The 16,597-nt window shown below is 39.2% G+C and overlaps 1 protein-coding gene across 1 annotated transcript; it reads left to right on the forward strand.

Moving 5' to 3' along the window:
- The first annotated feature begins 12,188 nt into the window (after nucleotides 1-12,188).
- Nucleotides 12,189-16,004, forward strand: LOC135080978 (uncharacterized). Its single transcript, XM_063975703.1, has one exon. It carries the CDS (start codon nucleotides 12,189-12,191, stop codon nucleotides 16,002-16,004), a length of 3,816 nt encoding a protein of 1,271 aa, XP_063831773.1.
- The last annotated feature ends 593 nt before the right edge of the window (nucleotides 16,005-16,597 follow it).

The raw sequence follows: 16,597 nt of genomic DNA on the forward strand, positions 1-16,597 counted from the left end.
GAGATCCGCAGGAGAACCAAAGTAACCGACATAGCTCGCAGAATTGCTAAAATCAAGTGGCAGTGGGCGGGGCACATAGCTCGTAGAGACGATGGCCGTTGGGGCAGGAAAGTTCTCGAGTGGCGACCACGGGCTGGAAGACGTAGCGTGGGCAGGCCTCCTACTAGGTGGACCGACGATCTGGTAAAGGTCGCGGGAAGAGCCTGGATGCGGGCAGCGCAGGACCGTTCATTGTGGAAAACCTTGGGGGAGGCCTTTGTCCAGCAGTGGACGTCATTTGGCTGAAAAGAAGAAGAAGATTAAACTTTTGACGAAAACATTTGCCCAGTGAATGCTTCAATTTTACTATTTTCGAGCTTGAAATGTTTATTAACGCTGCAGTGAGAAGTTCTACAAATAAATTCGTGGTTTTACGAGAAATATCTTTATTCATAAGTAACAAAATTGTGTTGGCCACTTCATTTTAGCTGTATTAAAGTCCTTCATCCACGCTTTTAATGCATGGTTATAACATTTGCATGAAGTAAAAAGATGTATTTGGATGAGTGACGCAACATTTTCTACTTTTAACTAAATAATTTTGTTTTAGACAGCACAATGGTAACTTTTGTAGGCTTATATTTTCTTTTAAAAGTAATCATTGCAATATTAGATTGCTCTTCTTTTTCTTATATCTATGGTGATCTAAATAATAACTTGGACAAAACTCCGCCACTTGGGGAATATTTTTCCTTTATTATTTTATTTTTACATTACACGTGTGTCTTATACGCAAAGTAGGTACGGATCAGCCAAAGCTTGAGTTGACCTAAATCGTTGGGATTGGGGATCATTATAATTTATCAATATGGATCAATAGTTTAACTTCAAGTAAACAATAACTGACCATCTATTTTAATCAGCAAATACTAACACCCGTATTTACTAACAATGATTGCTTAAGAGAAGCAGCAAATCGAACGCACAGCATTGAATAGAGCTCTGTGAGGGCCCAAAAAATAAGGAGACATGTAAAGTGCCCCATAAGCCCTTATGGGGCATTTTTCATGTCTCCTTATCTTTTCTTATTATTGTTTGCTATATTTGACGTTCAGTGCCAGTTGTGGTCTAAACTGAATAAATATTTTTGATTTTGATTTTGATTGGTTCGTGTGTGACCCTGTGCCTCTACTCGCACTGTGAGACCTCATAGTAATGTTTGTGAATACGGGCGTTCATTTCAATAATTGTTTACACCTCTCTATTACTAAGTATTAAGATATGAAAACACCGCAAATCTGCTTCGGCCAAAACCCAAATACAAACAAACGTCCAAACATTGCCTTAATGCAGTAATTAGCCAACTTTGGCCGCCTGCAATCTCTGGGACATACGAGACGAGAGTTTGTCAAACTTTTTCCAAGAAAGTCCTTTGGGATAGAGTTGTTCGTTCAAGTTGTCAGAGGTCAGAGGGTATTGATCACTGACTCCTGAACTGGAGAGTTGAAATTTGTTTTTTGCTCACTCAATGAATTGGACAACTATTCCAATGTTATTTGCACAGACCACAGCACAATTAGGCTGGGTTGCACCATCTTACTTTAACTATAACAAACGTCAGAAATCTGTCAACCTCCATACAAAAAACACCGGGCCGGACCCATTCTGGGAGTGGTTAGTCAATGCGAAAAAACGCTCAACGGTTGGAATGTGCAGGTGTCAAAATGTCCATACGGACCGGCTATTAGTGTGGCAAAAAGTATGAACGTCGAAAAGTCCCAGTGTCAAAATGTACATTATTACCATGGTTACAATGGTTTAATGACAAATGGTACACATCACAAAATACAAGTACAACAAAAGGTGTGATAGATAAAATGATCAACTGATATATTGTGCTCATGATTTAATTAATAAAATTAAATGTCAAAATTTTCAATGTTCTTGTAGTCAAGCCAATAAAGATTATTTAGACATTTTTACCTTGATGCATTTAAACACGTGTTCACGTTAGCTATTATACAAAAAGACGCTTGTTCGAATAAACCCGAAGACATTTTAACTTCAGATCATTTTAACCATTGCTCATTTCGACGTTCATACTTTTTGCCACACTGACAGCCGGTCCGTATGGACATTTTGACACATGCACATTCCAACCGTTGAGCGTTTTTTCGCATTGACTACCCACTCCCAGTATGAAGAAGTAAAATTTTTATATAATTTTTTTGACGCACTCAGCTAGCGAGCTAACGTAAACAAATGGTAAGTACACAGTTGCAAACTCGCCTCTATTACAATTGCTTAAAAAAAAGATTGTTTATTATTTTATGCCATGTAGTTCCAAAACACCAGAGTAGAAAAGGACCACTCCCACTCTTGCCATGGATAAAGTCCACTTACGGACAAATACAAGCCTTACCAAGGATAAGAAATGTAGGTCAAATCCTCCATTTACCTATGGTGAACAATCTGGTGAAGGTCGCGGGAGGTGTCTAGATGCGGGCGGCGCATGACCGGTCGTTTTGGAAAACCTTGGAGGATGTCTTTGTCCACCAGTGGACGTCATTTCGCTGACACGAACAAACGACCCTATGGTAAATTAAAAATACACAATTAAACCCATAACTCTTGTTCGCCGAACGTTCCATCGCTATAGTTTGTGAGGTGAAAACGAAATCATGTTTTCATACTTCGTATCCTATACCAATATTTGGATTTCCTTATACTGACATGGGGCCTCCGTAAGTTTGTTGTATTTACATGTTAACTAGAACCCTGACGAGGGTCTGTTTCGATGTGGATACGAACTATTACAGTAAAATATGGACACAGTAACGCTATTTGAACCGGCGCGCCGGTTCAAATAGCGTCGTCGGTCGCCGCGGCGACCTCATAAAGGTAGCAGAAAGGCGCTGATGCAGGCCGCTATCAACCGGCCTTTGTGGAAGTCATTGGAAGAGGCCTATGTTCAGGAGTTTACAGTATCTTATGGCTGAAATTTTGATGATAATGGTGATGAATGCTAGTAAAAGTTTTTGAAAAATCCATGGGATTTAGAAAACCTTTGGTAAGTAAACTAAAAAAATTAAGAGCATAAGTCAAAGTCATATTATGATAAACAATTTTCTAATCAAATCAAATCTCAAAATGATCGCAACATTTTTGGATTTTAATATATTATTTTACAATCCTAATTCTGATGTTGTTTCTTTTTGAACAAAATACATGCCTATTAATAAATTATGAGAAAGATTTTGAGATTGATTCTAATAGAGTTGACCTACTGCTCTGACCAATACCTGCACTGTGTGGCATTACCAATATTCATGTAACTGTGTTCGACAATATGAGTAATCTATGCGGGATGCTCGGTGGTTTTAATATTTAGATAAATTGGATTTACATTGATATGACTAATTTTCTGATAGGGAAAATTGTACTAATATTTGGAAGGGCACGAAATTCAGTATAAACAATTGCGAAAAATAAGTTTTAGGTGGAAGTTATGGTTCAATTGCATTTTTCCCTTTTTTTGGACTATAACGCCCGTTTTCACAAACATTACTATGAGGTCTCACAGTGCGCATGGATGCACAGGGTGACACACGATCCAATCACAGAGCTCTATTCAACGCTGTGCGTTCGATTTGCTGCTTCACTTAAGCAAGCATAGTTTGTACACGGGCGTAAGATATACGGAAATGATTTAAATACATATTGTAGCCTATTTCAATTACCTTAAATCGCAACTCGTACATGATGATAGAACGAAACACATAAATCAAAAAGACGTTTTTTTTTTCTTGATAATAAGTTCTAAAGTTCAGATCTACAACAAAAAAAAACAATAAAAGTTTCCTATCGCAAGATAAATGGACTGAGTTTAAACTGAGAAATAACTAGATGAGTAGGTATCAGCAATTGTTCAAATAACCAGCACAATTTATTATTGAAATAGTTTAAGTTTTGAGGTTTTACAGTCAAAAGTTTTTGAATTAAGGATATGCAATTTTCACGTTGTCACTCAGTTTTTATTACCGCCAATTTGAAATGATCCCCGAAGAAAACAACAAAGCTTTTTGTTCGAAGTTTGAAACCCTATCCAGGGGGGTATAAAAGGAAATTAGATTGAGACGGGGTCACATTGGAGTCAAAGATTTGTGGGAGAAATACACAAATAGAAGTTTTTTTGTTTATTCATAATAAATCTTTGTGCAGCAATAGATGAGTAGGTCAGACTATAGTTGTTGCAAAATATGAAGCATACATAAGATGCAATCAAACTAAAGTCGCTGACATAGCCCGACGGATTAGAAAGGTAGTGGGCAGGGCACATAGCACGCAGAACTGACCGCCGATGAGGCAGCAAGGTCCTGAAGTGGAGGCCACGTACTGACAATCGCAGCGTAGGAAGTCCTCCCACAAGGTGAACAGACCTCGTAAAGGTAGCAGTAAATTGTTGGGTAAATCATTAGGAAAGACCTGTTCAGCTGTGTCGTCCTGTGGCTGAAATGATGATGGTGAAGATGTCATAGAGACTAGCTTATTTTTTTGAGATACATGGTGTCCATCCGTTTATGTGAAATATATTATTAATTAGAAAGTGCACTACTTGTCTTATAGATGTTCTTGGGAAAATATTCTTATAACCAAATAAGTACTGTTCAGAGACAACCAGATATCATGTCAACATAATATTTACCCCAGCATCAACGAACGTGACGTCATATCAGATTGGCGCGTCTCCCAACGCTGGTTTTGTTTTTCCTATATTATATTTTATTTCTGCTAGCCCAGACGCTGTAAATATGCTGTATCTTTGACAATGTTGTTTTAGCGGTAATTATGATAACTTTTGGCTGTAGTCTTGACAGTGCTAAGACATATTATTATTACCCATTTAGAATATTAGAGAATAGAGCTTATTACTAAGTATTATAAAGTCACAAAATGGCATTGCTCACAAATAGGTCATTTTGTAGATATTTTAGATGCGGTTGCGGGCCCGCAGCTTCTGTAGAATGCAGATGCTTATGTAAAAATTAATGCACAACTCACGACGCGGTTTGCGCCCGCAACGTGCGCGGTTGTATGCGGGTCCCGTGGCACCGGCGGGCAACTAGTAAAATTGCGCGGGCCGCGGTAACCGCAGCCTCTGCGGTTTTCGCCCGCGCGCTCTGCGATCGATTGGCGAGCGACCATTTTGTACCAGTGACTTGACTGCCCGTCTTGCGATTATCGCCCGCCACGTTTGCGGGCGATGATCGGCGGCTGCGTAACCGCGCAAATAACCGGTCCCGTGAGTTTTGAAATACGTAGAACCGCAATTCCACAACCGCCGCGGGCGCGGGTGAAAATCGCGCCTTGAGTTCTTAGCCAAATTGGGTGATTGACACCATAAACCAATAATTTGAAGGACTTATTTCTAAAGCGCCACTTTATTGTAACCACGAAAATCTAAATAATAATCACTTACTGCTAGAAACAGCAAAAATATCCTCATCAGTGAGAATATGACCCAGGGAGCTCTTTGCATCCCCTTGCGAAACTTCAATATAATATACATTTCGAAAAGGGGACCTCGCTTTACAGATTATAGCGTTCACTGCAGGAGTTAATGGATGCCCATTAATCTTCCCAAGACTCAGAGCCAGAAACCTTATCAGTGCCCGCTGTCCATCGAGCATGCAAACTTTGACCAGCTACTTAAGGATTTGCCTTTAACGTCTTACGTAACTGTTACTTAATTATAACCTTAGGCATATTTTTGGCTAAAGGTTGAGGGCCTTATTACCAAAAAAATTCAACGTCACGTTGAACGCAAGTTTAAAATGACATTTCCATACAAAATGACAATGAAATACTTAAGGCTGAGTTGCACCATCTTACTTTGACTTTAACAAACGTCAGAAATCTGCAAACTCCATACAAAAAGCACCGGTTATTGTTAAAGTTACGGTTAAAATAAGGTGGTGCAACTCAGCTTAAGTGTTCAACGCGCGTTTTATTTATGTACTTGAATTAGACCTTTTGAAGAAATTCATGCATTGCATAACTGCTCTGGCCCTAAACTAATGAGAAAGGGTTAAGTGCTCACTAACAGTGCCGTAACTAGGGCGGTGCCAGCGGTGCCCAGGCACAGGGCGCAGACCCTGGAGGGGCGCAGAAATGACCAGACCAGTATCTAGTTTTGTTTCATGCATGGTAGTTAGTAGGTACATTTTGTTTTATTGCGAATATGGTGTAGACGCGCCCTCTGTACTATCCATATTATCTATATGGCATTTTTCAAGCGATCTTGAAACAACAACACTTGTAAAGGTGGTTTTATATATACACTCGTCGTCAAATAAATCGCACCTCCCGCGACAAGCACTTTTAAACGTATGCATCCCCACTTCCCACCAATATTGGCACTACTTAAAAGCCTAGTTCTAAACTTGATTTCATTATAGGAATGATTTTTACCCCAAAAATGTGTCTTTAGAAGGATCCAGAGTCCCTTCTTCAAAAAATAGGTAGTTACGCTTGAGCCAACTTTTATGGCTATAAAACTGTTAAGTTGGGATTAATCGCTATCCATCGGTTAAAGAGGACACGTGAGATCACTATTTGGTTTTATTACCATAAAAATTGGTCTAATTGATCCCAGAGGTGAGCCCAAAGTGAGGTCTTTTTTCAAGTCACATTTATGGTATATGTTAATCATTTATTAAGAAATTGAATGTATTTTTCTTTAAGGATATTTATTGGGCTTTCAAATAACACCAATATTGTTGGGGTACCATGATTGTGTCAGAAGAAAATCTTTAAAGTTCGCGTCGCGGAAGGTGCGATTTATTTGATGTTGAGTATATTTGTCTGATGTGTCGTGACGTGACGACGCGTCAGAACGGTATCGGTTTCATACATTTAGTACTAGCTGGTGCCCGCGACTTCGTCTGCGCAGGATTAGTATTTCGAACAATCTACTATATAAAAATAAGTCGGGTTTTCCTCCCTGACGCTATAACTCCAGAACGCACGAACCGATTTCCACGGTTTTGCATTCGTTGGAAAGGTCTCGGGCTCCGTGAGGTTTATAGTAAAGAAAATTCAGGAAAAATTTAAAGGGGATAAAACGGGATCCACGCGTACGAAGTCGCGGGCGGCCGCTAGTATGTTTATAAATTGTAGCCTATGTGTTATTCTGATGTATAAGCTATATTATTGTAAAGTTTCATTAAAATCCATTCAGTAGTTTTTGCGTGAAAGAGTAACAAACATCCATCCATCATCCATACAAACTTTCGCGTTTATAATATTAGTAGGATGGTAACGTTCACACTAGTGCGTAACGTGTTGTGTTGTGATGGCTTATGTATGGAACCGATACAGTTCTGACGCGTCACGTCACGACACATCAGACAAATATAAATCCACCTTGTCTTGCTCGCAATATTACATACACAAACAAAAGTACCTATACCGTAACTATGAGACAATTTCTGTCTATATTCATTTGGAGGGCGCGACTTCTAACTTAGAAGTTCTAAGCAAATCTGTCAATCTAGCTGAGGAGATGTACATATAGTTCACGTTACGCTGTCATTGCTGTCAGCCACATTCATTGGTCCTCCCTTTATCTTTGATTTTATTCATTAACTACGTGCGGCGTTACTGACGCACTAGCGTGCGAGAGATAGATAGAAAATTCATCGTTCGACAAGAGTGAAAAGGATGACTTACAAAACTAAACGATTCACAAACGTTCCATTCTGCCGCGACGTCCCACCCAATGTTCGGGGATTCCCCGATACATCGAGAATCACGGCCACGCATTCAGATAGCCGCAGTGTTGCCAGAAGGTTACTTTTGTAACCTTTTAGGTTACTTTTGTAACCTTTTAGGTTACTTTTGAACTGCATTGGTCACTTTTAGGTTACACTAATGAAAAGGTTACTCTTAGGTGATTTTTCAGAAATTGTAGAATTAACTTTTACAGGTTATTCAGTAAAAAATATGAATAGTGACAATTTAAAAATTATGTCATAAACTGCATTTAAACATGAATTTGATTTATTATTTTTATAAAAAACGAGTTTTAGCCAATGTTTTTCGATAGTGAAACGCAAATCCATGAAACGTTTTTATACGACCGGTTACTTTTCGGTCTTCATGGAATGGTCAAAATTTCGAATTTAGGTAAATGATTGATGATCAATTGTATTCATTTTCCATCCATGAACAACCTTACACAATCGCTCCGCACGCAACCCCCCCCCCCCCCCGTAGAAGGTTACTTTTTATTCAAAAAGGTTACATTTTTTTATGCACATTTGTCCACTTTATTGTCAGAGACTGGTTAGAGCATTTGCTCGCACCGGGCGCATAAAAGGCTAGTTACGGCACTGCTCACTAAGTGCGTTAACTCTTAGTATAACATTGTCATTTTGGCTCTATGACCTTTTAACATGCCCTAGACTACGTTAAGCTTGCGTACTACTTACTTATTAATGAATAAATAGGCATACTTAAATATTATGACTTATCCGAGACTGCATCTCACTTAACATCGGGTGCGATTACGGTCAAAACCCTGCCTTGTCCTGCATAAAAAAGAGTACCTACGAATTAACATACTATACGTATATGTATGTGTACATGTACATTGTACATCCATAACTCTGTATTTAAAAGTATTTTCATCTCTCTTAATAATTGTCCTCAACGAGTTCCGAACTCGCTAGCAAAAGATTTCGTTCCTTACCGATCTTCTTTCATCTCTAAACCGATATTCCTATTCCAAGACAGCGAACCTGATTCAGTGTGACACCCGACTTGTGATTCGCGTCAAAGCTGTATTACAGTCAAAGCTGTATTACAGCGTCATATCAGCTTTACACGTCGCGCGGATTTGCCTGCATTCGACGGTTATTACACAGATCTGGCTTAGCCCATTGTATGGAAGACTTTGGGGCTCCAAGGCTTCTTTATTTCGGAGAAAATGAGATTGCGTAGAGACTAAACTGACAGGTATTCTTGTAGATTCAATACACAAAAAAGTGGGAAATCTTTTGTTGTGATAAAATTAAATAAATATTTATTCTAAGTTTTCTTTTATCTCATCCAATGCTTCTACATTAATCAGGAAAAGGCACACATTTAAATGGTTCATAAAAAAATATTTTTCAAAGTTAATAAGTAGTTGATTTAAGAGCAGGACGCGTAATTTTGATGGTAACTAGTAAAAACACAAATTATTAAAGTTTCAGTTTCTATGATGAGCGTATTTTAAAGCTAAGTAATAAAATATGTTTTAAAAGCAAAGGTTTAGTGACCAATTCGCTTGGTTAATAAACAGTGCAATCCGTTATTTGATGCAATAAAAAAGCTGACTTAAAACTTGTAAGTAAATATAATTTTCAGTTACTGTTCCGTACATTATTAGTCTCCAACAACAGGTTTGTACGAGCCAGTAGCACGTACCAAATTGCGCGTCAGCATTTTACATTGTTTCATAAGTTCGCGTCACATCAGCATTTTTACTCCACATTTATAATTTCATCAGTTCATGTTCGGTCATCGTTCATACCGTGCGCGTTCTCACTATCATTCTATCATTAGCATAAGTATCAGTCTATCAATACAGTTATGTCAGTTTATATCAGACTTTTATTCCTCTCTTCTATCAGCAACATATCACTCAAGAGCGTACAAACCGTACATCTCTTTATTCGAGCCGGATCCTCGCGTGGTATTCAGTGATTACGTGAACTATAACTACTCACATAAAACGTGACTCTGTGTATCAAGTGAGGTGAACTATCAATGGACTAACGGATTGCAGTGTATCAACATCAATTATCAAGATCATCAGGAAAGTCGTAAGCGCCTGCGTTTGCGATTCTTCATCTATCAAGTACAAGTAAGATCAATCCGATTTACTTTACTTTTATATCATCATCTATATCAATATGGCAACCATGGAGGATCTTCTGCAAAATCAAGAACAAACCTCTATGGCTATCGAACAAGTATACAGCAATTTCAAAAAAGACGGTGCGGATAGGAAAACTGTTGATTATATCAAACGTCGTTTAGCTACGTTAGACGGCTACTGGAACGAATATCAATCAAATCATATTCAACTGTGTGGATTCGGTGATAAATCGAATGCATATTTTACATCAAATCAATACGAGATCGTAAAGGAGAGATTTTCAAATATCAGAACTGCTATACAAAATTATGAGCCACCAAAAATGACTCAAACACCTATTATCAGGCCTGCGACACCTCTAAGTGTACCATCAGGTCAACAATTTGAACCAACATTCTCTCTCAATCAGTCTCATCAAGCTTCGCCTAGCAAAACAGACGAAATGCTACGAAAACAAAATAGCAATTTCAAGGCCTTTGAACATACAATTACCAATATAGTGTTAGACAATATATCAGAAAAATGGGAGTTTGATCACTTACTTCGTGTAATAAATACTCGTTGGTCAGCAATCGACTCTCTTCATTGGGAACTAGACAGCGTCCTGGGAGGCAGGGACCCAGGATACGATGCTGCGTTCTACAAATACGAACGATCATATAACAATGCTATCAAATCTATCAATCAAAAAATGAGTTCAGTCTCTCATCGAAACAAATCAATTCCTCAAATCGAAATTCCTACCTTTCATGGTAGTTATCATCAGTGGACTTCGTTCAAAGACCTATTTACAGAAACCATTCATAACAACCCATCACTCTCTAGCGCTCAAAAGATGCAATTCCTGAAATCAAAAGTCAAGGGTGAAGCTGAGAGACTCATACAGCATCTGCCCATCGCATCAGACAACTATTCAATCTGCTGGGACATACTTACCCACAGATTTGATAACAAAAAACTCATTTTGAATTCTCTTATTGAGATAATGCTCAACATTCCTGTTTCTCAACAGACATCATACGGCCATATCAAAAGGATTCACGACGCCATTCTCGAGAGCCTAAACGCTATCAAAAATCTAGGCATCGATGTCGATTCGTGGGATCCACTACTCATTTATCTAATGTGTCAAAAACTAGATGTCGATACGCACAAGGAATATATCGCATCTGTTAAAAACCCTAGAGAAGTACCTAATCTAAACGAATTTCTATCATTTTTGGAAAGTAAATTTACGACCATTGAATCCTCTCGTCGTAAACAAGAACATAATTTTAACAAGCCAATCATTAGAAACAACAGTCAAAATTATCAATCATACTCGGGACCTAAATATCATAATTCCAACAAAATCATTACGAAACAACCATTCCACACAATCGGACGACCAATGTCGCAACCAATTAACCGAAATGTATATGTCACCAAATTCTTCAAGTGCCCCATTTGCCAAACCGACGATCACGGTGTTTTCCATTGTCATCAGTTCGTCGAAATGTCGCCATCATCAAAGCGCGCAACTGTTACAAAATATAAGTTGTGCCAAAACTGCCTTTATTGCCATCATGGAAAAGCATGTATTTCAGACAAAAGGTGCCGCGAATGCAATCAGGCACATAACACATTATTACACGGCGCTTTTGAGAAACCTGAGCAGGCTTCCGGCGCGGCGACCTCATACGGCGCCCGCCACCACGCTACGAAATCCGAACCTGCTCACACCACGCGCAACTCGCATGTATCATTGCAACGCGATTTGCCCGAAATACTTTTAACAACAGCATTGATCAAGGTCCAAAAGACAGATGGAACTTATATCAAATTGAGAGCTTTGTTAGATCAGGGTTCTCAAACGTCACTAATTACAGAAAATGCCGCCCAGTTGCTAAAACTACCTCGGAAACAATGTCATGGTGTTATATCCGGAGTAGGTATAAAAGAAAGCAACTGTAAGGGGACCGTTCACATAAAATGTTTATCAAACAACAGCAATTTTGAATTTGAAACAGAGGCACTCATAATGAAAAATCTAATCAAGAATTTACCTAGTTATTCGTTTATCAAACAAAATTGGTCATACTTAGACAACATTACTTTAGCAGACCCTGAATTCAACCTTAGCAGCCCGGTCGACCTGTTGCTAGGCGCCGACATTTATTCCTTAATTTTATTAGAAGGAATTTGTAGATCAGACCAAAATTCACCTATTGCACAAAATACACGCCTGGGTTGGATCCTCAGCGGAACTGTCAAAACACTACATTGCAATGTTGTACTATCAAACATGGAGGAAATACACAAATTTTGGGAAATAGAAGACATAATAGAGGAATCAAATTTATCAACAGAAGATCAGAAATGCATACAATATTACAATCAATCAACCATTCGACGGGAAGACGGAAGATACGAGGTCCGCCTGCCCTTAAAGCAAAACTTCGAAGACAATTTAGGAAATTCCAAAAACAAAGCCATTGCCTGTTTTCGATCTTTAGAACGAAAATTCTGCAAAAACGAAAACATGCAAAAGGACTATGTATCATTCATGGATGAGTATCAATCCCTTGGTCACATGACACCTGCCACTACCAATAATACTACATCAGATTGTTTTCTCACTCATCACGGCGTGGAACGCGAAGAATCAACGAGTACCAAGTTCAGAGTGGTCTTCAATGCTTCTAGCAAGACATCATCTGGAAACAGCTTAAATGATCTTATGGCAAGTGGCCCAAATTTACAGCAGGACTTACAGTCATTGATTATCAAATGGAGAGTGTATCAATTTGCATTCACTGCGGACATCGAGAAGATGTTTCGCCAGATTTGGATGAACATAAACGATCAAGCATATCAAAAGATAATTTGGCGTAACTCGATGGAAGAGCATATCAAAGAGTATCAGCTGGCTACAGTAACGTATGGCACAAAAGCTGCCCCGTTCTTGGCGATGATGACCCTGAAGCAGTTGGCTTCAGATGAGAGGTCAAATTACCCCAATAGCTCAGCACCGGACGTCCTTGAACAATCATTTTATATGGACGACCTTGTATACGGGCAACACAATATCAAATCATCTCTACAGTTATGTAACGACCTTATCAATTTATTGAAAGCCGGTGGTTTTAATCTTCGGAAGTGGAGATCAAACATCCCGGAGCTAAACGAGGGAAACTCAAAAAATTCTAATCATTTCAATTTCAAGCAAGCAGAGCGGGCTAAAACACTTGGCCTCAGTTGGGACCCACAACAAGATAAATTATCATTCGACATGAAAATTGATCAATCAACAAATGAAGACACCAAACGGTCTTTATTATCACACATCTCTAAATTATTTGATCCTCTCGGCTTGTTAGCGCCTTTATCGACCAAACTAAAACTACTCTTTCAAAATGTGTGGTTATCAGATATCAAATGGGATGACTCTTTGCCAAAAGAGATACAAACAGAATGGATATCATTAAAAGACGATATTATTACCAACATAAACAAAATAACAATTAACAGGTGGTTACAAACAACGGAATGTGATACTATCGAATTGCACGGCTTTTGTGACGCATCCACAAAAGCTTACGCGTGCGTCATATATTGTAAAGTCAAGAGAGAGGACAAAACGGAAGTAACACTGTTTGCGGGAAAAGCAAGATTAGTCCCCGCCAAATCTACAATATCATTACCAAAGTTGGAACTGAGCGGAGCTCTTTTACTATCAAAATTAATGCTAAAGGTCAAACAATGCCTTAGCGAATATAATATCAAAATTTATGGCTGGTGTGATTCCATGATATGCCTGGGTTGGCTGAATGGAGACCCAGCAAGGTGGAAAACCTTTGTTAGCAACAGAGTAACACAAATAAATGACGTCATGCCTCCGGAATGCTGGCGTTATGTAAAGTCGGATGAAAACCCTGCGGACTGTGCAAGTCGAGGTTTAACCGCCACTCAGTTATTAGATCATCCTTTGTGGTGGGAGGGACCTTCTTGGCTGCCAAGCTACCAAGAAGAAGAGGACCGCCCCACATTCACAACCGACCTGGAATTGAAAAAATCAAAACAGGTGAACGTTGTCACTGAAAAAGATATAAATGACGACGTTATATATCAATTACTAACTAAACACAATTCATTTACAAAAATTGTGAGAATATTAGCATGGATTTTAAGACTTAAATCAAAAAATAAACAAGACAAACAAAATTACCTATCAATATCAGAATTAAATCTATCAAAATCTATCATTATCAAATATATACAAAAACAAGAATTTACAAACGAAATTAACAACTTAGAACTAAACAACAAAGTATCAACAAAAAGCAAATTATGCGAATTGAACCCGTTCTTGGACAAGGACGGCATCCTTAGAGTCGGAGGTCGACTAAGGAACGCTCAAATCAATCATGAAATGAAACATCCTGTAATCATCCCCAAAAACAGCCGCCTAGCTGAACTCATCATTGATGAATCACACAAATTAGTTTTTCACGGTGGAACCCGTCTGACGTCAGCTTTAATCAGACAAAAATACTGGATCATTGGAGGAATCAGAGCAGTCAAAAAACAACTGCGTCAGTGCGTCAAGTGCCGACGTCATGATCCTGTAAAGCACGAACAAATCATGGGTGACTTACCTGCCGCCCGCATAACGCCATCCAGGCCCTTCCATCATACCGGCGTCGACTTGACTGGGTTCGTAGACGTGAAATCCAGCAAGGGACGCGGCATCAAGACGACAAAAGGCTATATAGCCGTATTTGTGTGCATGGTTACAAAAGCCGTGCACTTAGAATTAGTATCAGACCTGACGTCATCAACGTTCTTAGCTGCTTTACGTAGGTTTGCGGCAAGACGCGGGGCTCCCCAACATATCTATAGCGACAACGGCACAAACTTCGTAGGTGCCAGCAGAACGCTCAATCAAGAATTTATAGATTTGCAGACTACATTAGACGACAAGTTTTTCTCAGCTATCACAGATATGGAAATCCAATGGCACTTCAATGCTCCATCATGGCCCAGCGCCGGGGGTCTTTGGGAGGCTGCCGTAAAAAGTCTTAAGTATCATCTAAAAAGAGTGATTGGAGAACAGAAACTGACCTATGAGGAATACTCCACCCTCCTAGCTCAATTAGAAGCTTGCCTCAATTCTAGGCCACTATGCGCATTGACAGAGGATAGTGAAGACTTAGATTTTTTGACACCTTCACATTTTCTCGCTAGCGGACCTACATTAACAATAATAGAAACTGAAAACGATCATAGAACAAGATGGCAATTAACACAAAAAATATTCGACGACGTATGGCAAAGGTGGCGTAACGAGTATTTATATCAACTATCATCCCGAAGCAAGTGGCGCCAATCAAAGGAAAACCTTCAGATCAACGATATTGTAACTATCAATGATGCTAATCTACCATCAGGAAAATGGGCGCTAGGGAGAATAATGTCGCTACACCCCGGAAAAGACGGGCACGTGCGTGTAGTCACACTTAAAACGAAAAACGGTCTTATGAAGCGACCTATCTCTAAAATATCACTTTTACCTATCTATCAAGATCAACAGAAACCAACAAATCAGCAAAAAACTGTAGCAGCAACTATCACAAGTAATAACGAACGTTCAAGATCGTTACAACAATCAAAATCAAGAAATTTCATTTATTTAATGTGCTTGTGGTTGATTATGATTATATCACCCGCACATTGCTCATATCAAATATCAAGTCTGAACAACAATCACGGTTTATACTTCGACAAATTCGCTAACATGCGTCTAGAGCAAGATCAATGGAAATTAGTTATTTATTACGACATGACTCCATATTGGCAAGGCACTGAATTACTCGGTAAATACATTACACACCTTGACGAGTCATGTTTTTATCAAAGCAGTAAAAGGATACCTCAATGTGACGTCGTCCTTCTTCAATTACATCATGGATTCACCGAGCTCCAACATTACAATGGCATTCTGCTCGGTCAGCAGCTCACACGGCCCGCGCGCTCGCGCCGCGGCCTTATCAACGGTGTCGGCTCTATAGCAAACACTCTATTCGGCGTACTCGATCAAAATTTCGCAGAACAGTATTGATGAAATTAAACAAAGCTTAATATGAAGACTTTAATTTTAGAGTAAAATATATGAGAAAGTATTCTGTCAACGCGACAAGGACGAGAGTGCCCATAGACAATATTAGTAAGGAGTTTCTCTTATGCGTCCATAAATCCAACATCCTCTCCTGGACGCAGATGTTTTAAAAGTAGACCCATTGACGCAGCAAAGATTTCATGCTTGGGGCGATGGAGTCCTTTTGTCAAGATGTCGGCGACCATATCTCCAGTGCATCTGTATTGAACCACGACTTCTTTGGCGGTAACCTTGCTTCATCGGTCCACATTCGTCACTATGGACTAGCTCTAGCAAGTTCGTTGCACGGGAGCCTTCAGTGGGGAATGGTTTTCTTGTTTGCTTGCCTTCAACACATGTCACACAAATGACATTTTCATTACTCGGTGACAACTTTACGCCTTCTGTACAGATCGGTATTTTATTAAGTGAAGTGAAATTTAAGTGACCCATTCTTTGGTGCCACGGGTAGTAAGTATCATCATCAGTCTTGGCCATCATAACTTGCATTTCTTGATTTTTACAAGTAATTAATCGATATTTCTCATTAAATAGAT

Source organism: Ostrinia nubilalis, chromosome 19 (genome assembly GCF_963855985.1).
Source record: "Ostrinia nubilalis chromosome 19, ilOstNubi1.1, whole genome shotgun sequence".
NCBI lineage: Eukaryota > Metazoa > Arthropoda > Insecta > Lepidoptera > Crambidae > Ostrinia > Ostrinia nubilalis.